Raw genomic sequence first — 26,788 nt, forward strand, 5'->3', positions numbered from 1 at the left:
ATATCTGATCGTAAAACCATCTATCTATCTAATCTTAGAATATGCAGAGCGAGATGCTAACCTGTCATATTGCGCGGGAGCATCTTTCTCTTCTCCATATCAAGACTCGAGAGATGGAAGAAGGGTGGAGATGTTCCTTCTAATCGGCGACAGAAAATCAAACTTTCTTTGATCTTAGGGAAAAGAAATATATTAGTTTGGATTTGATTTCAATAAAATATTTTTTTTAATACTTCCAAATTTCCAAATTTAAGTATTTTATATATTTAACTTCTTGCTAAATCACACTAATTTAAAACAAACTAATTTTGCTTCCTTTAAAATTGTTAATGATTTTGATTTTGTCTTCAATTTTTTTAAAGAGAAAACCTTAACCTTTAATCTTAATAGTACAAAAATATATACTTTCTTTGAACTTAGGGAATAATTAATTATATTTATTAATTAATTAGAGAAATCTTTAATCTTCAAAGTACAGAAATAATTAATTAAAAAAAATTAAGAATTTTATATTTATTTTTTTATTCTCTTAAATAAATATTTATCAAATATAATATATATTTAAAAATAAATATTTTATTTTTTATTTTATTTATTATTGTCCCTATTATTATTTTAAATTTTTTATTAATAAATAAATTAAATAATAAAATATATAAACATATATTTACAAATTAATAATATTAATAAAGATTAAAAAGATAAAAATATAAATTATTAATAAAGAAAAGAGATAAAAAAAAAATTATTAATAAAGAATAGATAGAAAAATTATTAATAAATAAGAGATAGATAAACATTTAAAATTGTGTATAGTCAACAGATTTAGTCACCCTTCAACATCATTTATATACACATTTTTTGCAAATATTTCGATCCCCTAACTATTTATAATAATAATTAATTTTAAAGTTTTTGGATTTTCGGGTCAAGAGCGGTGGTTATTTGGTATATGTGAGAGTAGATGAATATTTGGGTCGGATTATGGGTTTACCCGTCCATAAACTTAAAACGATTAAAAAATAAAAAATAAAATGTTATAGATATATTTCGAACTTACAACCTAACAAAACTCTTTAACAAACCCTTTAATTGAGTTTAGTTAATTACGAAAGAAATTGATACATTTTTTTATATTTTATTTTAATAATTAATTTAAATAAATAAAATTAATAATTCAAAATTTATTTAAAACAATAATAAAAAATTAACATTAATAGTATAATATATATATATATATATAATAAACCTTAGACAAAAATTAATAAATTTTAAAAATAAATATTTAATTTAAATATATTAAAATACTGAGTATTGATTAAATATTTTAAAAATACAATGATTGATGGTTAAAATATGCAATGAAATTGGTGGTGGGTTAAATGACATTCATGATATGGAAGGAAATGGTTTGTTGTTGGTTAATTTGACCGAAGTGAAAGTGTATGTGTACGCGTTCATTTCCGTTCACTTCCGTTTTCTGGCGCGTGTGCCCTTCTTTTTTTTAATTGGGCATATGCTCCCTTTTTCTGAATTGAATTGGCCCGTACATGTTTTAAATCGATGCACTCGCAAATGTATCGATCTAATTGACTTGAGAGTCGCCACTTTAGTTTACTTCCCAAAGAAACTAAAGAAAAGAAAAAATCAGAGATTCATTTTAAAAGTCCGGTGTTTGGTTACGTATTAGGAAAGGGCCTACGGCGCTATGTCCTATACGTCTGTCTTTACAAACAGTCTCTGCTCCTAAGTAATTGACCATATGATGTTTGAAAGATTGTTACGTTTTCGTTCTGAATTCAGAACTCTTTTGCTTGTGTGAGAAAATCTTAATCATTTTGCAAGGGGCTAGTCCTATTCATGGTATTCGACAAGGATAAGGCATTGAAAAGTATTAAAAGGCATTGAAAGGCATCAAAGAGCATCGCAAGGCATAGAGCAACTTTGTCAAAGAAAAACGAGAATCAGAATTCCCGAGATAGATCAAATGAGGATGGATGAGGAGAATAACAATTCGATTGGAGGACTAGAATTTTATTCTTTTGCTCAAAGGAGAGAAGAGAATGAACTAACCCAAGGTCCCAAGTGTTTCCCCTTTCAAAATTAGCAGAGTTAAGTAAAACTCCGAACACAACACATTAAAATGAGTCATTTTTAAAAATAATTCCCAAATTTCCCAAAACTTCATATAATAGTCAAAAATATTATTAAAAGCTCACAGGAATCGAGTTTGGAATTTTCGGAGTTATAGAACCCCCCGATATGACACTACAAAGATTGATATTTTTCCAAACGGGCCCTAAAAATTCCGGGAAAATTTATTTTTGAAGAAGATAATATTTTGGAGTTTTTGGGAAAAATTTAAGAAAGTTTGAAAGTGGTTTGAATGTTAAAATCATCATTTTAAGGTGGTTTGATAAAATTGGGAAACAAACAGGACCTTAAGTTTACTTTATTTTTAATATATATATATTTATTTTTAAGTTTAAATTAAAATAAAAGCAAAAGAAAGTTTAGAGCTCCAATTGAAAGGAGGGAAAGAGTTCAGGTACTACTTTAATTTCGAATTAAATAATTAATTCGAAATTAAAGTATTTAGGCTATTTTAAAAAATAAAAGAGGCTCAGGGGCCTCTTTGCAACTTCAACAGAAGTTGGGGAAAACAAAATAAAAGAAAAGAAAATGAAGCAGCCGCCGACTTTCTTCCCCATCTCTGCTTGCTTCCCAAACCAAATCAGAGTTACCATTGGTTTTCACACGTGTCCATGACTTGTTGAAGACTTTGAGAACTAGAAAGCAAACCAGCTATGTCCCTCCCATTAATTGTGCTAGAGGGACTTGAAAGATTTCTTAGAAAATGAGAAAGAAGATCCTGGTCTTTCATTCCCTCTGAGTTATTAGTATGCATATTGGATAGTATCCTCAGAAGACTAATAAGCAAATAACTACTGCATTGCTCATCATTCAGGGTGCCTGCATTATTAACAACATTTTCTGGATGTGTCTTTTTCCTTCTCTAGGGTGCAATCACATAAAGAGGTGTCTCAAAACTGACAGGTTTGCCATCTTCTGTAACAACTTCAACTATGGTTCCAGATTGATCAGCCTCTATTTCATTCATCAACTTCATGGCTTCAATGATACAGAGAACCTGTCCCTTCTGAACTTTGTCTCCAACCTTCACAAAGGGTGGTTCACCAGGTGCTGGACTTCTATAGGATGTCCCAGCCATGGGAGATTTGAGAGGTGGATGGGATGATTTTGAAGAAGCGCGCCTATAGAGAGAGAGAGTGAGGGCTTTGATAAATCCGCCAAAGAAGAAGGAAGGAAAGAGAGAAGAGATGATTTGTGATTGAATCTAGGTGTGATACCGATGGAGAAGATGAAGTTGAGCTATTAGAGGATCTCTTTTTCCTTCTTTCCTTTCTTCCGTTGCTGCTTCTCCGCCTGTAGTTCCGCCTTGATAATGATTTCAGCTCCCTTTACTAAAGTTACAGCTAGTTGTTTCAGCATAGAAAGCTTCTTGTCCTTTTCTGCATCCACTAGAATGATATCTGCTATAATATCTTCCGAATCAAGAGAAAAATTTCCATCCAGTGAAGGAATGCTAGTATCATGCTGCCGAAGTCTTCTTTCAGGAAGGACTGAATGGAAACCATCAGGAATTGGTCCAGAAAGCTTTCCAGTAGCCCACAAAGTCTGCGATGCTTTCTGTGATATTGAATATTCATCGTCTTCTCCACAAATTGTTGTTTTCTCTTGTTCAATTCCACCAGAAATCTTCTCCATCTTTGCAGAACTTAAAACTCTAATTTCTGCTCATCAACACCTTACCCGATAGCCAACATTCTCATCACCAACATTTCTTCCAAAAGCATGTGCCAAAAGGTTGAGTACATTCATCAATTCCTAATCCAGGCATCTTAATATGAGTGATGGCTCTACTGATCAGAACGTGAGAGCATAAGTCGTATATTCATCAGGTTTAGAGGAGAGAGAAGAGGATAGAGAAGAGAAGAGAGATTGAGAGAAGGACTGGTTTCTAATCCTATCCTCGATCCTAACTACTCCTAATCAAACTAACTACTCCTAATCAAAGATCTATCAGCCAAACTCTAACAAATATCAATCAAGCATTCAATCAATTGGAAATAACTACAGCAGCAAAGGAAACATAATTCAAATTTAAATGAAACAAACTGCAATTACATTTCTAATCATCAAGCGGCATCGGTGTTCATAACCGATGCCTCCAATCAACCTTTCAATAACATCATTCAGTTTGAATGTTTACCTGATTAGCAAAAGGAGATGAAACAAAATGAATCAGCCGGATTCGAAGAAGCTTCAGCCAAAGTTTCTGCCGTTCTTCGCGTGTTCGTCGATTCAATCGTCCAAGGCAATGAGCTCGGATTACTCCTCCTTCTTCAACAATGGAAACAATCTCCAAAAAACTCTCTAGGATTTTTGTAACCGCTCTTCTAGCTCCAAGAACTGAAAAAAACTGCTCTCTTTCTCTAAAACTCTATCCCTCCAAAAAACTGCCCTCTAAACTCATCTTCCCCTCTTTTTTAATTTTATTACAGGGGTTCATTTGTAATTAGCTCAAAAGTTGAAGGGCACGCTTGGAAGAAAAGAAAAAATATATATTTTCCCTTTTTTTTCGTTTTTCTCCTTTTCCATTTTTCTTTCTTTGCACCTTCACACTAAACGAATCACTCCGGTCGCGTTTTTGCTCAGAAAATTGTAAAAATTTTATGGTCAGTTCTTAACACCACGAACATGAATCTCCTTTTTGAATGAACCCAAACGGACCTTCCTATCCAAAGTTATGATATTTTAAAGTCACCCCTCCATTTCAATCTTTTCAATCCCGCAGTTTTCACTTTCATAACTTTAATAGCCCATAACTTTGTGCACTGAGCTTTCCCCACAATGAGGTTGGTACCATTGGAAAGGCAAGACTCTTGCCTACATCCCCATGTTCTCCTTTGCTTACGAAATGGTCCGTGTTGGTCAGGAGACTAGCCTCACAAAAACGTGTCAATTCACGCATCACCTTCGTTGCGGGCAACTTGGACTGAGCTTCAGGGAGAACTGGGAGAAGTATTTGGTGTCGTTGGAAAGATAATTCAAAGGGATTTCCAACGGTAGCTCATACACTGAAGATGGATCATTGGTGTAAAAGATATGATTTTTAGAAGTGCAACATAGCTTCAGCTAGCTCCCAGGATTTGAATCGGTAGTTTTTTCTTCTTTTTGAGCATTTTCTGCACAAATTTGCAAACAATAACATTATACTCAAAATTCAAGATTTTTCAAAACGTACAACATGAACATGTCACGGGTTGGGAAAACAGAGTCGTTATAAAATTCGACCTTTAGATCGTTATCTTTTAAGCTTTACCGGGTCGGTTTTCCAAGATGTGATTCTATTTTTGTTTTCCCGGTTCAATAAACAAACATGAGTATTATTTCGGGCCGGGTTTTTTATTAGGTATCTAGGGTGTAAAAATGGGGTGTCTACAGTATGGTTATAAGATTAGAGGTCAGTTAATGTGGATAAAAATATGAAATGAGATGGTTGGTTAGTCAAAGTAAATATGCCACACGATGAGAGGTCGACTGGGTCAATTGAGGTGGATAAAAATATGGAATGAGATGATTGATTAGTCGAAGTGAGAATGTCACATGATGAGAGTTCGATTGGGTATTGGTGTGCCAAAGTGAAAGTTTAAGGTCACGGTATGAGATGTCCGATTAGGGTGGATAAATGTGAAATGAGATGGGTTGGTCAGTCAAAGTGAGGATACGTAAGTTGGACTATTTATTGTAAAATATGTGAGAAGATTGATTGTTTGACCGAAATGAAAGTAAAGTCTCAAGATGAGAGGTTGACTGAGATTAGTGGGATAAAATGTGGATTGAGATAGTTTGGTTAATCAAAGTAAGTAAGGTAACGATATGAGAGGTCGATTGGGGGATTGATGGGTCAAAGTGAGGATAAAAGAGATTCATAACGTTGGAGATGGTTGATTTGATCAAAATGAAATTGTGTAAGATCACACAATATGAGAGGTTGATTAGAGTGTAGATAAATGTGTAATGAGATGGTTAGTTATCCGAAGTAAGGATAACAAGTCATGTTGTATATTGTAAAATATGTGAGGAGATGGGTCACGAAATATGAGATCAGTTGGGGATTGGTGACCAAAGTAAAGAGTAAAAGAGGTTGATGATGTTGGAGATGGTTGATTTGACCGAAGTGAAAGTGTAAAGTCAAATATGAGAGGTCAATTATTGGAGTGGATAAATGTGGAATATGATGGATGGTAAGTCGAATTCAGGATAAAGATGATCGAGTTGTATATTGTAAAATATGTTAGGATATGAGTTGTGTGACGAAGTGAAAGCAATGTCTCGTGATGAGATGTCGATTGTGAATTGGTGGGAAAATGTAGAATGAAATGATTAATTAATCAAAGTGAAAGTAAGGTTGCAAAATCAGAGGTCAATTGGAGTGAATAAATGTGGAATGAGATGTATGGTTATCCGAAGTGAGGATAAGAATGATGGGTTGTATATTATAAAATATGTGAGAATATGAGTTGTTAATGAAGTGAAAGTAATGTATTCGAGAGAATAAATGTTGATTGTGATTGGTGGATAAATATGAAATAAGATGTTTTTTTATTAGTCGACGTGAAAGTAACGTAAAGATAAAGGTCGATTGGAAATGAAATTGATATTGGTGGTTAAAATATGCGAGAAGATTAGTTGTTCGACCAAAATGAAAGTTAAGATCACGAGATGAGAGATTCGATTTGAATTGATAGATAAATGTGGAATGAGATGATTGGTCAGTCTAAGTGTTTTAAGGTCACGAGATGAGAGGTCGATTGAGCATTGATGGACTAAAGTGATGGTAAAAAGAAATTGGTAATGTTTGAGATTTTTTATTTGACCAAAGTGAAAGTGTAAGGTCACGAAATGAGAGGTTCATTGGGAAAAAAAATATGTAATGAGATATGTGAAAAAATGAGTTGTTTTACCGAAATGAATAAAATGTGGAATGTGAGTGTTTTATTTTTTATTTTAATATATTATTCGTGATTTATTAAGGATTTTAAACATTTAAATACAAATTATTATAATTTTATTTTATTAAATTTATTTTGTTTATATTTTTATTCGTGTGTATCGCATAAAACTCTTGTTTGTTTTTATAATGCTTCCAAATTTAAGTATTTTATATGTTAAACTTAATTATTTTTATTGCTAAATCACACTAATTTAAAACAAACTAATTTTTCTTTTTTTTAAAATGTTAATGATTTTGTCGTTCTTTAAAGAAAAATTGTTTAGTATTCAAATTATGATACTTTGTTGAATGCCTCATCTTGCTAGAATCTATTAGGGACGATCGATCATGGATACTAAATTTTGATGGCTTTTAATATTCTATCATACCTTGTGGATATTTTTACTATATTTTATTTCAATTTTAGAGGTTTGTTTTTACTTTATGTTTTAACCTTATCTTTTTTTACTACTCCAAGTAGTGTGATTATAAAATTAACCTTGTAATGATATAAGAATTTGATCTTCATGTTTGAAATATTTAAAGAAATATTTTTTCATTTACAACAGTCAATAAATTTATAATTGCAACATGATGTTATTCATTTTTAACTAAGGAAAAAAATTCGTGGTAAAGACAAGTTTGGCTTAACTATTTTTTTAGAATTTTGACAAATATATAGACTTTAATAACCTCGTGTACATTTAATTAGGTGGAATATACATGTTTTTTTTATTTTTATTTATTAGAGAAAAAGAAAGAACTTACATCTTGAATAATATGATTCATTGCAAAGTTTAGAACCAAATACGGTATTATTATGCTTAGTATAACCTTAAGGTTTCAACAAAATGATATTGGTGTGATATTCTATTTCTAGTTTGAGTAATTGGATGATTTATCTTTTTTGTCATGGGATAAATTATAAATATATTATTTTCCCCAACATAAACGGTCTTAGCTATTTTGTTTTGGTATCATAATACAATTTTTTCTTCTCAGTAGGTCTTTGAATTCTTTGGCGTTGATCCAACAAATAACCTTACAAATTTTCAAGTCCTAAAGTTTAGTTTCATCTGACTTAAGAGATTTTTTCTCAGTTCATTTATTGAGAAATTGTCTTTTTAGACAACATTTGTTCATTGAATTCAACTCTACACATTAGACCAAAAAGAGAATTTTAAGATGCTTAAATACTTATTTTATTTTTATTTAACTATTAGTTGAAACTTTTTGTAAATTTGAACTTTGTTCATGTTAGGTTCAATTATTTATTCTTTATGATTTAGTTGTCAATCATGGTTTGAGTTATTTTATTTTTGTGACAACTTGATTCAGTGATGGTATGACAATATTTCAATATAATGTTTTTTTTATAATCGTTGAATTAGATCATGAGATGAGTAATATGTGTTTTTAAACTAATTCAAGAGGTTGCTGTTGGGAAGATGAGTAAAATAACAAAAAGATAAAGGAAAATAACGAAATGAAAAGAAACTGGGAATTTATATAAAAAAAAATTAGGGTTCTTTAGTGTGACGATCCTCCCTTCACACATTACTAACCGAAGGTAATTTCATAAAAAAAAAAAAAATTAAGTGGTTACCAATGCAATTAACCAGCACATTTAAGACTGAGGTGATTTCGTCAAATTTCCTAATAAAATAGGTACATTATTTAGTTCATATATAATATATTATATTATATTATATATATATATAAAAAAAATCAAAGACTTTCATTTTTAAACCTTCAATTTCACTCCCTTCTTTAATTCCCAAACAATCAAACTAATTTTTATCTTCTCTTTCCATTCCAAACATTTCATTCCCAAACAGTCAATCATTTCTATCTTTCTCTTCTCCTTCTATTTCTAAATGGTCAAATCATTTTCTCCTTCTATTTCTAAATGGTCAAATTATTTTCTCCTTCTAAATGGTTAAATCTTCCTTTTCTTTTCTCCATCTTTTACATTATTTGGTTAAATCTTCCCTTTCTTTTCCTTCGTCGATCTTTAGATTATTTCACAGTTAAAAGACATTGAATTATCTATTATTTGGATTATAGTATTAACGGAGAATTTTGTTTATTACTTTTAGAATATTTTAGAATTTAAAGATTATTATATAACCAATAACTCATATTACCTACCAGACGTGTAATATTTGTGATGACATCTTCTAAATATTAATTTCGATTATAATTTTTAAATTGAGATTTTTGTGATTTAATAATTATCTTTAAATTTTGTGATAATATTTATATTTTTATTCTTAAATAATATTGTGATTATAAATATGCAATTTGTGAAATATATATTATATTATATTTGTTTAGTGATAAAATATAATTTTAACTAATAAAATTTAATTTGAAAAATTTAATTTGAGTTCGAGTCGTAATCGAGCCGAATTCAAATATAAATTTAAATATTCGATCGAGTTCTAATATTTTCAATTCAATTCGAGTGAGTAACTTACTAGACAAAGAATATTCAAAATTAAAATACATCAAATTCGATTTAATATATTTTTTAATAGAAGGTTATTGATTAGCAAAGAAGTTCTACACACCATCACTAAATTCAAAATTCTACTTTTAATCACATTCCATTTTTAGCCAACTCTTATCAAAAGTCTTTCACAAGGTTAAGATCTCCAGTTTTTTCACTTGATCCTCCTCCCCGCTCCATAATGCGGACCTCGTAATCGATCACATGCCCTGAAAAGAACCTACTGCAGATGTGCGGCAGTGGTATGGCTGGCGTCTTAGCTTCAGACATATTAAGAAATGATCCGCCTAGCTCTGTGTCATCGGGCGAAACCATCACAGGCCAAGAAAAATGGACTGCTTCAGGGGCCCGGGCCTGGAACTTACCATGGCCATGTTGTTTACGAGCCCACGGCTCATAATCAATATCATAACCACACATCTTAATCAGACTTGCTATGTGCCACATGTCTCTAGGCCTGATTACCGTCCCCCTCCGCCCTATTTGTAAATCTGTTGCACTAATCCGGCCAGCAAGGCTCAATGGAGTTGTATACTCGAAAGGGTTAAGCGGGACCAACAAGGTGGGGTATCCGGCTAGTGGGAGATTTGGCACCCTAATACTCATCGGTTCACCGGGGGCGATTCTACCAAATCATAGTCGTCGTCTAACCCTGCACGAGACCGGTTCAACAGGCTAACAGTTCTAGACATGTCAACCCTATCCACGTTAAGATCAATCTCAAGGTATACGGCATTCATGCAGGGAAGAGGCACCGTGCCGCGCACAGCTTCCGCCGCAGCGGCCGACACCTTATTGGCGTTGAATGCAGCTGACGAGCTAAACAAGTATTTAGGGTCTTCCTCCAGCCCTAGGCGCGTACTGCGAACACCCAGACCAGTATAGTAAGCCTGGGAAAAACAAATAGCCATAAGCGTGACCTTTTCGAATTTCGATCATGCCATTATTAAGATAGTCCCACTCGCTGAGAGCCCGATGACTAATGTTAGCGTCATCAATACCTGCGTTAAACGCCTCATACCTGCCTCTGATGGAGAAGAAAGTAGGCATACAAGCCACATGTCCTACCTTCAACCACGCCTGACCTTCGGCCGTACATGGAAGAAATTGGAACATCGTGGCAGACAGCATATACAAAGTCACTGAGAAGGGGTGAAAAATGCGATTATTGGCGACATACCCGCGGAGCGCATCCCAGGCTTCATCTGCTGTTAGCCTAGCCGGCGGTGCCACCTCGCTAACGTTAGCGGCTGCCTTCTTCTTCCATCCAGTTCTTCAAGTTTCCGATCTCCTTACTAGACCTGTAGTAGACATAATCTATGAGCTTTGGACAAGCCGCGTCTAGCCGGAGCCGACTGCGACGCTTCCATGATCCCAGCATCAGCAGCACGAAGCGGGCCCCTGCCTCATCAAGACCACGGAGATCGACTGCAGCATAATGCTGATCTGGATGCCCCTGGAGCCTTTGATACTCAGGGTAGTTACCATAAGCACGACCGCCTGGCCACTCGGCAGCCAGTTGCTGTTCTCAGGGTACTGTTCAGTCCAAAACTGGTTGCGGTCAACCCTCGCACGTCCATCATCATAGATCTCGAATTGGGCATCGAGCCCATTGTGCTTCTCCGCCACATCCGCCAACATTATGTAGCGTAACATGTTGTACAGGAGCGACACATGGTTGTCACGCCAGTTCCAGCCCATCTGTGTTCTCAGGATATGCGTCTGCTGCATTCCGCACACATCCCAAAGATGGTGACGAACAGACTCTAAATTGATAGAGTCCTGATTAGGAGTTAAGAACTCACGCGGCAGACCGTCAAACGAGGACGCCGAACTGCACAATCTGATTTCCATGAGTCCTAACATCGTCATAGGTTGGAAGCATTTGAGAGGTTTGGAGCAGATAAAGATATCATCCGACACTTTCAGACGAGAGTTGAAATACGTGTACAGCGACATATGCTCATCAACCTGCAGTGGCAGTCCTGGCGTTGAATGGTCGGGAAAGAACCGTTTTGCGAAGACATCCATAACCTACTGTTGTTACCTAGTTATAGAAGGGAGTGCAAATGGACAAAGGGAATAGAACACCTTGTTTGTTTTTTTGCCTATAATGAGAGATATAAGCAAGAAGAAGAAGAAGAAAGGGCGGAGGAAGAAACTTATTTAAAGAGAGAGAAGGCGTAAAAGCTCAAATAAACTCATATGCGTTCCTTACCTTTGCAGGCCGGGTTTCAGCCCAATAAACTTTTAAATTATAAAATATTTAATACTCTACATTTTTTAAAATAGGTCTTTAGTATTAATTTAAAATTATGACTTAGGTTAGGTTTTTATTCAAAATTTTTAAATAATTCAACAAAATTAATTATCAAATTATTTCTTTTTTTATCAATCAAATCATTAACAAAAATATTAAAATACCATTTATTTTAAATTATTATTATTTATTTTATTTATATATATGAATAGCTTTTACGTCTCTTTATAAAAAAAAAACATCATCATTTTTTCAAAATCATCACTCATAATCATTATTTTCTCCCTCTAGGTTATTTAAATAATCTGAAATCATCACTCATAATCATTATTTTCTCCCTTTAGGTTATTTAAATAATCTGAAACGAACAGGTCCTAATTTATTTCAAAACACTCCAAGTTTAGAACAAGTTAAACAAACAAATGTTAATAAATTTATTAATATATAAATAATTAAAAATATACTCAGAACATTATTTTGTTTAAATCAACAATTCAATAAGATATTATAAAATTTATAATTTTTAAATAAATTAATAATAAAAAAAATCTCAAACCAACTCCGGGACAAGCTCACGGTTTGCTCTTCCCCGTTTAGCCGGAATGCGAAAATTTGAAAAAATATACAGTAGATTGAAGCGCGAGTCTATCTAAGTGAGTATAAAATAAATAGTTAAGAAATATATAACTAAATAAATGATTTAATCATAACAATTTCACGGAGTAAGGAAGATTGCTTGAAACATTTGATTGATAAAGATATCTATAATTCGTATAACTTTTATAAACACTTATTTTTTATTTTATAAAAATACTTAAAATACAATGTCTTTCAAATTAGAAAAACTAATACACTGAATTTGGAAGAAAAATAAAATAGTTCACCAAAATATGTTAAACTTTTAAGTTAGTTTAAAGAGCATTAAAAAAAACTAAGATATTGAGTCATGTGTTATTGCAAAAACAATTTTCATCTTAAATTTTCAGAAAGACAGTAATGTGCCGTTATCAACCCCCTTTAATTGACTTCTTGAATTATTTTCTCTTCGATAAATGAAACAAACCTTTCATTTATTATTCGATTCAAGATTAATTAATTATTGAAACTTCCTTACTCCACCCTTTATATCATCATCTACCACTTCAACACAAACACCAAATAATTTAATCCAGACCTTGCTTTTCTTTTTAAATAAATATAAAAAAAAACTTTAAATGGAATATTTATTAAGCTGTATTATATGAAAACTAAGAAAATTCATTTACTTGAGAGAAGTGGAAAGATCATTTCAGGGTAGTGTAATAATGCATTTATTTTTTTAGGTCAATGTAAACTATAGAAAGTCATTGTGCTTACTTAATATATTATTAATATTTTTTGTTTTATTTTACGTGGAAGTTTGAACTTGTAAAATATATATATAAAAAAAAAAGCTTAGTAATCGTATTAATTAGAAATGAATTATTAATATTGACGAAGAATACTTGGTTTGTAATGTTAGGATAAAGAAGATTTCAAATAAAATTAATAAATAAACATGTTGAATATTGAATTAGGGTGAAGATGAAATTTAAGGTTAATGGTGATATGAATGTCAATAAATCTAATTTTATCTCAATAACTAAATATTGGGGATATGTCCTTTCGTCTGCCCTATGTGACCGTTCATATTTTTCTCTCTGAAAAGTACATCGAGCATAGTGAAAAAACAGCTATGCATTGTCACATCATTAAGCAGATTGAACTTTTTAATAATAATATTATCTAGTTTAGTTAGTATACATAATCTAGTATTCTAGTTTCATCTTTTAGTTAGTTAGTAATATAGTTTCAATAGCTTTACTGATTTCTTCGTTAATTGTAATAATATATGATTAGATTGTAACTAATATGTAGTTTAGTTAACATTGTTAGTATATATGATTTTACAATTTTGGTTAGTAATATATTATATAATTATAACTATATATATAGTTGATAATGATTTAATTTAGAATTTTTACTTGTATTTAATAGATATTAAATAAAATGTATTATACTCAAAGATATTATTCATCCTAAGATCTATAGATTCATTCAGAGGTTTATAATCAGTTCTAGATTTATATTTCTTAACTATAAAAATATATTTTTATTTAAAAAAATAAATAAAATTCACTAATCTTTATAATATTTTATCAAATCTTATATATATATATATAACCACCCATTTAAAATAAAAAGTCAAAAACTTATCAAAAATATATATATATACAAAATTTTAAATTAAAATTAACAATAATAAGTGATAAAACAATCAAAGTGTTCACATTTTATATATGAAACCATAGGTTTGAATTTCTCCTAAACAATATAGCCATGAAGAAATTAAAGGAATAGATAGATCAAATTATCTTTATTTGATATTTCTCTTCATTTTGTTTATAAAGTAGTTTTGTTAAATTCAAATTATTCCCGATTCAATTAAATAAAATCTAATTATTTGGAGGTGCTCATCACGCCACGTTGTTCATAGTGATAAACTCTTCAGTTTTGCACTCACGCGTTGTCCATAGTGATACAAGTATGATGGATCTACGTAGTCTATTTACATTTCATTATAAATTTAAACTTTTGATTAGTTTATTCTTAGTTACAGATAGTGTATTAGTGGTTTCGGAAGAAACAACTGTGAAAGCTAACAGTACCAAAACATTGACGATCAAACAAGGCAACATATAGATGATGATGGCAGCTGAAGTCCATATCGAAATAAAAAAAAAAATGTGATTTTCTAGATGGAGTTGTACATGTTCAAGTGATTCGTTTTTGTAGATGAAGATTGCTATTATCCGAGTTGAGAGAGAAGCAACAATGGCTGCTAAATAAGATGATATCCACTTGAAGTCCTTTTCAAAACGAAAAACTACGATTTGATTTGCAGATGGAGCGATACGTTCTAACGCCACAACGACGGTAATTATCTTGAATACATTTTTACATTCTAGATTAGATCTTTCTTTGTTGTTGATGTAGATTCATTTATGTTTACAACTCTATATAGTTATATTATTGAATCTCTAACTTTATTCTTTATATCAAGAGAATATAATTATCAAGAGAATATAATTAACTTGATATTGTTTAATTTATATTTAGATCTCTATTTTAGGTCAGCATTTTCTTTTATAAACTAAAATGAGATTCAAGTCATTTTGGGCATATCTTTATTCAGTTTTATGAAATTTAGATTTAATTTTATACACTAAAATGTTTTAATTGTCTGATTCTCTAATATTGATTGAATCTCTTTGTAATTATTTCGGCTTTGTAGCAATATCTATATGACCTATCAACTGAAACTTTTCATTTTGAAATTTTTAAAAAAACTTTTGTTGCCCATAATGGTTATCCATGTGTAAATGTGTTAGAAATTGTCCTTAAAAGCAAAATTTCACAAACTATGAATACAAATTTAACCAAATAAATTAATTGTGAGATACACATCCTTTTAATTTTTCTTACTATATAGATCTATTTAACATATTAATAAAATAAATGTTGTTTTTTGAATAGGTGAAGACAAAAATAGAACATATTAACTAGTACCAATAACCAATTATCTAATTTAATATTTATCCATCAATTCAACAATGACTTTATAACAGAGTGATTTTTTATATATTATTTAATATTATTATATATATAAATAAATAAATACATAAAAAAATAGTAATATTATATATAAATATAAAAATTATTGACAAAATATTTGATATAATTAGTGAGAAAAAAAATATTTATGTAAAATTAATAAATAAAAAGAAATTATTTATATACACGATAAAAAGAGAAAAAAAGAAACTAATTAGAAAAGTTAAATTAGTTTGAGAAAAAATCCTATACTTATTCACAAAGTTGAGCCAATTTCATAATTTTATCTGCCACTTACAAATATTTACAAATATGTTATTTATATCCATAAACTTGTAAATTATGTAAATTATGTCGTATTTATTCAAATGGAATAAAATTTTTAACAATGTTAAACATTTTCATATGTCATAATACGTGACACATATGTTTTCTTTTTTTTACAGGTTTCCTTCTCTACGGTGAAATTTCGATATCTTGCTCATCGTTCTTCCTTCCGTACAGATTCAATGTCATCACTAACTTCTATCATTTTCTTCCATCTTGAGATCTCTCAGTATTCAATCCAATTCATCCACTTGCTGTGATGAATTTGGACATATCTATCTTCAGATCCATCAAACTAGATGAGAAATTGGTTGGAACATAAGTGACGAGAATATTGGTTGGGAAATGTCGATAGAATTTTGAGTTAAGTCATCATCTTTGTGCAACCAGGATCCTCGCGTAGATGATTGAGCATTAAGAGAATAATTTGTTAGACTTCACCTATAACTTAAAGACAAAACCTATGTATGATAATAACATGTCAAAAATTTAACGTCCTATAAATAAAAAGACCAACAACGACATCTTTCATGTAAATACATCTTTCATGTAAATAGCCAATTTAGGGTTAAATTTGTTTTTTTAAATGATATGTTTATTATGTACCATCTTTATAAAATATGTGAATTTTTTTCTCATTACTTTTGACTTATTTTTTAAAATAATTAATTTTTATGAAGATGTATCATATTATTTGAAACAACAAATTTGATCCTCGAAGAAGAATGATGGATATACACTGCCCGTCAACCTAGGGCCTCTAATGTATTCAATTTTAGTTTTTTTTTTTTAATTTATTCTTCAACTAATTAATTACGAGCTTCATAAACTTTTAAATTACAAAATAATAATAATAATAATAAACAATTAATTTAAATTCATTAATTAATGGATTTTATTTTATAAATAATATAACAGTTTAACATTAAAATTCTCAAAGGAAACTTTTAAATTATTTTATAAAAAAAATTGTCATTCACTAAAAATAATTATGCAATTGTAGGTTTTTCAATAAGGTGATAATGATATTTAGAAAATATAATTTTTTTTATAAAAAATATTAATATATAATAATAAAATAATATTTTTTAAAAGAAATAAAATATATTTTAACCATGAACACAACTATTTTGCCCAATAAATTTATAATTAAATTTAAGTCTACAAAAATAAAATAAAAGTAATAAATAAAATCATGATATAAAATAAATTTTATATACTAAAATTAATGTGTGTTTGGTTTTGTTTATTGCAGGAAGAAAAATTATTGAACGACGTATTAAACGAAACATAAACGTAACATGCCATTTAAAACCCCCCAACCAAACTAATCTTCCAATAAAATGCAAAAGGTATGCCTCATGGAACACGAGGAGGAAAAAGGGATTTAAAGAGGAGAGAGTTTTTTCGTGGGAAAGATACCCTTTCATCTCTCATTCTCTCTCTCTCTTCCTTCAATAATTCCAGTGGTTGTTTGAGATTCCAGCTCTGTTCCATTCGATTGACGAAAGACAAAGGACAGTCAACAAAGGAAAAGGAAAAGCTGCTCTGTTTGACGACGAAAGACTGCAGCAGGAAGATTCGAGCACCAGTTCTTGCGTGGATGAAGGAAAGATGTATTTGAAGCACGCCTAGGAAGGAGAAACAACATCAACAAAGACGAATTGCTAAGAAACAAGAAAAGGCCGGAAAAATCATCTGTACTTCGGATTCATTCGAGATTTATTCTCTCTGTTTTGCCTTGCTTTGCTGTTCAGGTATGTTCTTCTTCAATGTGATGATTAAGGCATCGGTTTTGTATACCGATGCCGTTTGATTGATGATTGAAATCTGTTTACAGTTGCTGTCTGTTATTTTGAGTTTGTTTGTTTCCCTTGCTGTGTTTGATTGCTGTGGTTGTTTAGATTCCTAGATTGATAGTTGTTAGTTTAGGTTAGCTTTAGGACTGGATTAGGATAGGTTTTGCTTTGTCCTTAAATCAAAGATCTGGATCTGTTTGTCTGTGATTGCGAAATCGGTATTCACCGAAAAGGTGAAATGCTGTCTCTGCAATCCTTGTTTGTTCTGTAAGTGGATCATCCAGCTGCATAAGATTGAGCGCGATTCAAAGGCGCAGGCGAGCTCCGATCAGTTATGCAGCAAGGATAATCACAACCTGGAAGAAGGAGAAGAGCCAAAGATAGATCTGTCCGCCCTGCATTTGCGAAATCGGATATGTGCTGTTCTTGTGACAGTGAAGTTCATCCGAACTGGAGCGATGAGGTGCAGCGGGGAGGGACGGCGAAGCCTCGGTGAATCGCGATGAAGACCCTTGCGTTGTTGTCTCCGATCGGGGTTCGGTCGCGATCGCCGGAAATCGCCTAGCCGGAGGAGTCGCCGGAGACGGGAGGATTTTTGTTATGTTTGATTTCCCAAACTCTTTGGGGAGTTACAAAGAGGCCCTTGGCTTCTTTAATTATTTTAAATAGGTATTTTCTATTTTAATTTCGAATTATTTTTATAATTTGAAATTAAAATAGGCCTCAAACTCTTCATTTATTTTAATTTGGACTTCTGCAATAACCATTTTTCAAAGAAAAATCTCTTCAAACTTATTTTAGTCGAGAATTTCTTCAAGTCAAAGACAACAATCCTCGCGGAGTCGTCCATTCTATTTATTTTCCATGAAATAATGGTTCAAGTAACCCTAGGTTACAATGTCTCTATTTATAGGAGTATATCAAAAACAAAAAAGACTAAACAACTATTATTAAGTCCACTAAAGGCTGAAAGCCCATTACAATGTATAAAACCCTAACCACCATTAAACTTTTGCAACTTGTCATTCGAATCATGGATTTTTAAACTTTTCTGAGTCGGTTTTCGAAAGGCATCTTTATTTTTGTTTTTCCGGTTTAATAAGCAAACATGAGTATTATTTTGACCGAATTTTTTTATTAAATATTTAGGGTGTAAAAATGGGGTGTTTACAATATCCTATAAGTTTACTTTTTATTATTTGGAGTAGCTTAGTGTTATTGCTATCTTTCTTATAAAAAGATATGAGAACTATATTAATTTTGAGTCTGTTTTTTATCATTGATTGCAGAATTTATAAACTACCAAACTATATCCTGGCTAGATTATATTAAAATTTTAGATTGCTTGAATAGTTCTTTTTTTTTCCTTGAGCATATATTTTCACTATTGTGATTTGAATAATAATGCACACATTACACATACCGGTTCTTATGTTTGTTTACCATAACTTTGCAAAGATTTGTCAGTTTGTTAAAAACTATTTAATTTTTCTTCACGGTATCATAATATCTGCAATATTTTTAAGTCATGTGTTTGACCTAGCTGAATGTTTAATTTCTTGACAATATTTGTGAAAACTATGTTGTTTAGTTAGATGTTTCTTTGCTGGTTTGATATATGTTACTTTGGATGTTTTTCTTAAATAGATACTGAGAAGGATTTGGGCATTGATATGTTAAATGAGAATGTCAATGAGATGGATAATAATTATGAAGATGATAGCACTTGTTACAAAGAAACTATAGAAAATGTAGAATAAAATGGATATAGATGTAGATGGGCAAGGATGAGAGTTAACACTTTGATGGTTCCTTAGGAGGGAAAAAATGATGAATCAATTTCATGTTTAGGTCTTATTTGAAAATTAGTATGTATATGAAGTGCTATACATGATCTATTTTGTTCCTAAAATCTACACACATATACCTTTCATCATTCTATATCATACATGGTATTATAAATTATATGATGCTATACTTTATGTGGACAAATTATAAAAGATTTTATATTATTGTTATATATGTCAGCCATCCAATCTGATTTGATTTGATTTTATTTTATTTTCTAAAATTACATTTTTTTAAGGATAATTACCTAGCATATGTATGTGTCTAAGTCTAACAGTTGGATTTATGTGCTATTATGAATGCTTGCTTTTTTTCTTTTTTTATTATGGACTGTTCTATTGTAATTTCACCAACTTAATTCATAATAGACTCGAAATGAAAGTGTTTTTAGAATGTTAAAAAAAATATATTATATATACTCATAAATAACCAAATACAATAAGTGTTAATTTTCTATTTAAAGGTCATACTCATTTTTATTTTATTTATTTATTTATTTATTTTTATTCTCGTGATAGAAGTGTTCTCTATCATTTTTTAAAGTAATTTTTACATTACAACAAATATATATATATAATTTAAAGATAATTTCTTTTCTCATTTTTATAAATTACTAACAGAAATGTTTTGATGAGGCCAAAAGTTATGTAATTTTTTCTTTTCTTCGTGATCTTATAAATTTTAATATTTAGTAATTATTTTCAATTTATTTTATTTATTTATTTTATCTCATATTATTGTGGAAAAAAATAAAAAATAAAGAGATGGAGTGAGCAATGTTGTTAGTTCCCAATTCCCATATATATATATCTTTATTTAAAAAAGAAACTTTAAAATCCATTGGGCTTTATTAATAAAAACAAATGATTAATAATAAAATAAAATAAAAAACAATTTACTACTATCATTTTACACACTTAACTTGGGCTCATTATGCATTCTTCATATTGATTTTCTTATTAAAATCCATGTCACCTTTGAGTACACATCCATATACATTACACAAAAAAATCAAATAAAAATCACCTACAAATCATTGCTTCATCCCATGTAATTAAATCTATATGGACTTTTCATACACTTACATTCATATACATTTAAAAATCACCTACAAATCATTGCTTTCATCCCATGTAGTTAAATATATATGGACTTTTCATACACCTCATTAACCAGGCAATATATATATGATTTGAATAATAGCGGACCAACAGGTGTTGTTTGAATATAATGTCGACTGGTTACAAAATCAATCGGTATACACGAATAAAAGGTGTCACCTTTTGATGCGCATCAAAAAAAAAAAAAAGGTTTCATTCTATTCTTCTGGCCCGGCTAGATCAGGCCCTAGTGGGGCCCTTTTTTTTTTATTTCATTATATTTCATTCATATCCAATTTCATTCATTTGATCTTCTAATAATAAGACCAATTTTTTTTCCTCAAAATTAATCCCCTCGCCCCTGTTCTTCAAGAACCAGAAAGATGTTTTTCTAGTTTGAATTTGTTCATTTTAAATCCGAGCTCTTGCACTATCCAAGATGAATTAAAAGATGAATTATTTTATGAATGAATTTTGGGCCTATAAAAAGTGAAATTAATTAACATGTCTATTCTATATCTTCTTAGAAACCCGTTCCCTTTCTCCATTCATCTCTCTGTCACACAACACGGACCATGGATTCCAGAGGAGGAGACCTTTTCCAAACCCTAGTTCTCTCATCATCAATTCATTAGAATGTAAAGAAATTAGAGAAACTTAATATCTTGGATCCATAGTATAATAATATTTACCACCACTAATAACAATCATTTATCTAAAGATTTCTATTATTAAGATTACTCAAAAGCCCAAGCATTCTCCTTACGAACTTCTTCTTCCTCCTCAGGAGTAAAATCATTCTTGATATTAAAAGTCCTACGAATCTCTTCAGGAGTCTTTCCCTTAATCATATCTGCCACAGCCTGACAAGTTAAATCCAGTAGGGTTTTGATCTCCAAGTAATTTGCAGCCTACAAATCAAAATTCATTCAGAAACCCTAAACAAACAGAGAATTATCAAATAATAATTTAACAAAACAAGAATTAAACTTTAAAATAAAAAATCAAACCATAATAAGATCAAAGAGAATGCTCTGATCGACTTGGACGAAATCTTCATCAAATTTCTTGAGTTCTTCTTCAAAAGTCTTTTCTTCGGATTTGAGTGTTTCGGCGGCATGTCGATTACAATACTCGATAACCTTGGCCATAATCTTGGCGGTGATATTAGGAACAGGAATGACAGTATCTGCGCAACTATCTTCGATCATGTGCCGCAGAGTTTGCGATTGATGTGCAACGATTTCATCCATCTCGAATGTTTGATCATCGGAACTATTCAACACAATCTTTTTGAAGTTCAACATTTCTGCGGCAATCGGTGATAGATGATTCTTACAAAACAATGATACAGAGAGAATGAGAAAGCCGAATATATAAAAACAAACCTATGTAATATATATATATATATATCATTAAGTTACAAAATATCTTCAAATTTGGGTTTGGTCTGATTTTTATTTTGTTTTAAATTTTATTTTATTTTGTCTTAAATTTTATTTTATTTTATTGAAAAAGGAAACATTAATATTTTATTACCAAAAAAAAATGAATAAATAAATATAAATTATTATTATTATTTACAACCAAAACCTCAAAAGGATAACCTATTATTTAATATATAACTCCACATTATCTTTATAGAAACAAAAGAAATGTTGATCCGATAGCTTATTAACATAAAGACTTTCACTTCTTTTTTTAAGTAGTTCATGAAATTTCATTAATTTTTAGTTTCTAAAATTTGATAAGAATTAAATTTCGTTCAAATGGAATTTAATTTAAATATGAATTAATTTTCATATATTTCATTTTAGTTTTTGAACTAAAGTGGCATAAAAATTATAAGTTTTTATTTAACATGATAACTTATCTATTTAAACATATTTTTGGTTTGGTTGTATTTAGTTTATATAGAAAATTCAAACAAACATACAAATGAAAAGGACGGTCAAAGGCTTTGATTGCAAGCCTGCAACTAGACGACGAAGGAATCAGAAGATCCGCTGACTGACGGGTGTATTCGCCTCGTGTTTCGCGTGGAGGAAGTCGAAGGCTGTATTTGAAGCGCACCAAGGAGGAGGAGGAGGAGGAGGAGGAGGCTACATCGGCAAAAACGAGACACGGAGAAGTGGAAAACGTCCGGGCGAAGCTTCTTGCATTTCCACAGGCAGTTAGATGGACTGTCGTGGTGGGCGCAATTCTAGTCTGGATCTGGAAGAAGGAGAAGACCCAGATGATGTTCGTTTTGGTCCTGCAGTTTGGGAAAGCAACGTTGATCTCTGTTCTTAGACAAAGATCGGTCGATGACCATTGCTGCTGGTGATGACGACGAACCAAACTGTGGACGACAGGGAAGACTCCTCCGAGTTCCTACAAGTTCTTCGCCTTTTTTTTCAACCATATGAATGTGAGTAAGCTCTTTAGTTCAAATATTTGTCAATCATTTTTCAGATTCAATACCTTATTTTCTGACCAAACCAAATTTTTTGAATTGATACCCAAACATGAATCTTAAACTATAACTAAAGGTCTCTTACCCCTCAATTAATCCATGGAAAAAACAGAAATTGTTTTTGAATATTAGAGACATTTGGTGTACGAGAAATAGATCAAGGAAAGTTTGTTTCTCATTATTCATTCAGATGATTGCTCCATTCTTTTTTCAGCCAAATTAGGGTTAATTAAACTTCTTTTTTACACAAATCTTAAGTTTGCAGTATGTTTTGATTTACAATTTCCTTCAAAACATTAGTTTTTAGTCCTGTCTATCTTCACAGTTTTTTGCCTCCTTCAACAATCCACCTTCTCTTTGCACAACCTCCAAAAGTTAAAGGGCTTACACTACTTTTTCACACAAATCTCGAGTTTTCAGAATGTTTTGATTTACAAGTTTCTTCAAAAACAGTTGTTGAAAATCTTCTGAGTTGGAAGCTTCATTCAATATATATACACAAAAAGGCAAATGTTGTGCATTAAGTTAGTATATCATTAACTATTTGTTTGGATAAAATCCATTGGAACCTTGAATTTAAGAGTGTAGGATCATTTGCAAACTATTAAGAAAATTAGGAATCTTGCACATTTTCTTCACCAATTTAGTCCACATTATCTTCATAGAAACAAAAGAAATATTGTTCCAATAGCTTATTAACAATTGGACTTTCACTTTTTTTTTTCGCTTGTCAGTGTCCAAAATCTGATCCACTTTGATCACATTTTGTTGCCAGTGAGTTTAGTGTTGGAGATAATGGCCATCGTCGGTGAAGCTTTTTAATTAACATGTCTATTCTATATCTTCTTAGAAGTTGCTTGTTGTATGTTGAATTCTTCATTCATTCCATCCTTTTGATTTGATTGTAAACAGGATTAACATATGAATATATGATCTGACTGGTTTTGTTGCTAGGTAATTTCTGGGTTGTGGGTATTATCTGTCGATTTGCTGACATTGTTCTATTTAGGTGAAAACAAAATATAAACTCACATGTTTTAAAATTTAGGTCATGTTGGTAACATACTAACATATCTTATTATTGTTGTTGTGTAGTGTTTGTTTTGCTTCAAACTGTACCTGTGGTGTACAAGAAATACGAGGATAAAATGGATGATTTTGGGGAGAAGGCGTTTAAGAAGCAATATGGAGTTTTTAATGAGAAGGTTTTGAGTAAGATTCCAAAGGGCTTCTCAATAGGTAAAGGTAAGAAGATTGTATAAATAAAGTGTTTTTTTTAGGTGTTTTTAAATGGCTTCTCTATTTTATTTAAGTGAAAACAAAATATAAACTCACATGTTTTAAAATGAATAATTGTTATTATTATTTTATGTATATAAATATATATTTTATAAACAATACTTGGTTTCAAATATGAAACATGTATAATGTTAGGATAAAAAAATAAAATAGAAAAGTTGAATATTGAATTAGGGTTAAAGGAACACAAAATGTTTTGATATTTTTATGCATATAAATAAATGAAATAATTTTAAAGTTAACTTGGTAATTTTAATCTTTAGTATCAATTGTTTATTATTATTATTAATAATTTTACAATATAAAAGTTTATTGGGCTTATATATATATATTATTATTATTTTTTTCATAGCTTTTTTTATGAGATCTATAAGTAAGTTTGAAGATCTGACTATTTTGATAAAAATTTTATTTTTTTTCATAGCTTTTTATTTTTTATTTGTTTTAATGATATAGCAATCATATATATTGGTTGGTTGTTTACAGATCCATGCTTGATCTGACTATTTCCGTTATTTCTTATCTTCGTATTTGCGAATTAAAGGTTCGACCTTTTTTAATCTGTAGTTCAATGCGGATTCACCTATTCGGCCTCAGATCTGTTGCTTCACCAAGGTTTGAATAACTTAACTTTTTTGTCCTCAAATAGATCGATCTTTTATAAGCGTTGTGTGGTTTATATGTGTTATACTTTTCATACAATGTTTTTCTTGTCAAAATGCATAAAACGGATCAATGTTCAGTGTCAAAATCAGAACTTTCCATACAAAGTTTTACATGCAAAATCAAGCAGAAATCTAAAATTCATAATACTGTTCAATGTTCAGTGTCAAAATGCATCCAATACTATTTTTTCTTCACTGTTTTAGTTCAAAATCCATATCAAACATCTTGGTTCATATCTAAAAGCCTCTCTGGCACCTTGTTGATAGACGGCCTTTGATTTGCATAGAAGCTCTGGTTTGCATAGAAGCTCGTGCATTCTTTTCCGAGCTGTGTTATCTTTTCAGAAGTTGTGACATCGCATCCAAATAAGAGCCACCTACCATCAAAACCACTTCCGTCTGTTGTGATATGGTTCTTCAGTTCTAAATCGTATTCTGTTGTGGGAGTCGTTCCAACCTGTCCTTCGTTCTTCAGACTGATCATCTGAAGGATGATTACTCCTAAGGAGTAGACATCCCATGATAATGGGTCTGTGGATTTCCCCTTGAATTTTTTCCCAAAATTTTTCCAACTTTTGGTCAGAAAATTTATAAAATTATAAATAATTTATTTAATATTTTACCCTCAGAATGTATATTCTCTGGTGGCCTATATCCTTCTGTTGTTGCTATAATTTTTTCTCCATGTCTTTTTGAATTCCCCAAATGTATCAATTTTACGATGTTCATAACCTGTTTACATTCAATATGATCATAAATAAAAATTCTAAATTAATCTTTACATTCAATGATTTTGTTAACATTCATAAATAAAAGTTCTAAATTAGTGTGTTTTACCAAAAGCTGTCAAAATCACGAGTCAACTCGTAAACTCGTCCGAGTTTGCGAGTCGACTAAGGAGAAACAAGTCAAGAGTCAAATAAACTCGTTTAGAATCAAAATCGTAGTTAAATCGCGATTTAACTCGTTGAAATCGATAAAAAAATGCATCCACACATTGATACAGATTGCCAAAGGTTAATCAAGTAAAAAAGCAAAAATGGATTATTGGGGATCTTAAGACCATAAATGTGATGTTGGTTATTACTCAGGTAAAATTTTTACCTGAGTAGTAACCAACATCACATTTCTGGTCTTAAGATCCCAATAATTCATTTTTGTTTTTTTACTTGATTAACACCTTTGGCAATCTGTCTCAATGTGTGGATGCATTTTTTCCAATCTTGGTATATATCTGAAAGTTCAAAAAGATATATATATGGAGAAAAAATTACAGTAACAACTGATGAATATGGTCCACCAGAGCACCTACAAAATGAGGGTTAAATACTATATAAATTATTTATGATTTAAGTTTGATTATTTAATAAATTTTCTGATCAAAAATTTAAATTGTAAGAAAAAATTCAAGGTGAAATCAACCGATCCTTCATCTTGGGATATTTACTCTTTAGGATTGATTATCATTCAGATGATAACGATGAAGAATCAAAGACAGATTGAAATTACGCTCACAACAGTCACAACAGAATACGATTTAAAAATGAATGAAGAATCATATCACTAGAGATGATGTCTTCAATGATAGGTGGCTTTTGTTTGGATGCAAAAAGATCACACATTTAGGGAAAGAAGATCACACATTTAGGGAAAGAGACATTAGTGTTAGTGGTGAGATTTAGTTTAGATTAGTATGGATTAGGTTTTTATTTATGTTAATTGAGTTAAATATTGAAAGAAAGAATCTGAAAATATCTAAGAATAGCCACAATAAAATAACTATACATAAAAAAAGAGATATAAAAGAGA

At 30.8% G+C, this 26,788-nt stretch overlaps 2 protein-coding genes across 8 annotated transcripts; one reads left to right on the forward strand and one right to left on the reverse strand.

Moving 5' to 3' along the window:
• Nucleotides 1-21,297: 21,297 nt before the first annotated feature.
• Nucleotides 21,298-21,904, reverse strand: LOC124940248 (SKP1-like protein 1A). The gene is made up of 2 exons (XM_047480745.1): nt 21,571-21,904; nt 21,298-21,471 (listed from the first exon to the last, which is right to left on the reverse strand). The coding sequence occupies exons 1-2, from the start codon at nt 21,865-21,867 to the stop codon at nt 21,298-21,300; spliced, it is 471 nt and encodes a 156-aa protein (XP_047336701.1). The 5' UTR covers nt 21,868-21,904.
• A 753-nt stretch (nt 21,905-22,657) lies between these two features.
• Nucleotides 22,658-25,797, forward strand: LOC124940644 (reticulon-like protein B4). 7 transcript variants are annotated; one of them, XM_047481173.1, is made up of 5 exons: nt 22,658-22,970; nt 23,970-24,024; nt 24,111-24,260; nt 24,882-24,929; nt 25,184-25,797. In XM_047481173.1, exons 1-5 carry the CDS (start codon nt 22,965-22,967, stop codon nt 25,255-25,257), a joined length of 333 nt encoding a protein of 110 aa, XP_047337129.1. In that variant the 5' UTR covers nt 22,658-22,964; the 3' UTR covers nt 25,258-25,797. The 7 variants fall into 7 exon arrangements, with proteins under 7 accessions (XP_047337129.1, XP_047337130.1, XP_047337131.1 ...); XM_047481174.1 differs by having other exon boundaries at nt 25,285-25,797; XM_047481175.1 differs by having other exon boundaries at nt 25,288-25,797.
• Nucleotides 25,798-26,788: the final 991 nt, after the last annotated feature.

This window comes from Impatiens glandulifera, chromosome 5, assembly GCF_907164915.1.
Source record: "Impatiens glandulifera chromosome 5, dImpGla2.1, whole genome shotgun sequence".
Lineage (NCBI taxonomy): Eukaryota > Viridiplantae > Streptophyta > Magnoliopsida > Ericales > Balsaminaceae > Impatiens > Impatiens glandulifera.

Excerpts from the sequence above, each read along its gene's own strand:
- LOC124940644 (XM_047481170.1), top strand. Across the intron at positions 24,025-24,110 it reads GCTGACATTGTTCTATTTAG|TGTTTGTTTTGCTTCAAACT; the intron begins GTGAAAACAAAA and ends GTTGTTGTGTAG. Across the intron at positions 24,261-24,881 it reads GGGCTTCTCAATAGGTAAAG|TTCAATGCGGATTCACCTAT; the intron begins GTAAGAAGATTG and ends TTTAATCTGTAG.
- LOC124940248 (XM_047480745.1), bottom strand. The coding sequence starts at position 21,867 with ATGTTGAACTTCAAAAAGATTGTGTTGAATAGTTCCGATGATCAAACA. Across the intron at positions 21,472-21,570 it reads TTCTCTTTGATCTTATTATG|GCTGCAAATTACTTGGAGAT; the intron begins GTTTGATTTTTT and ends TTTGATTTGTAG.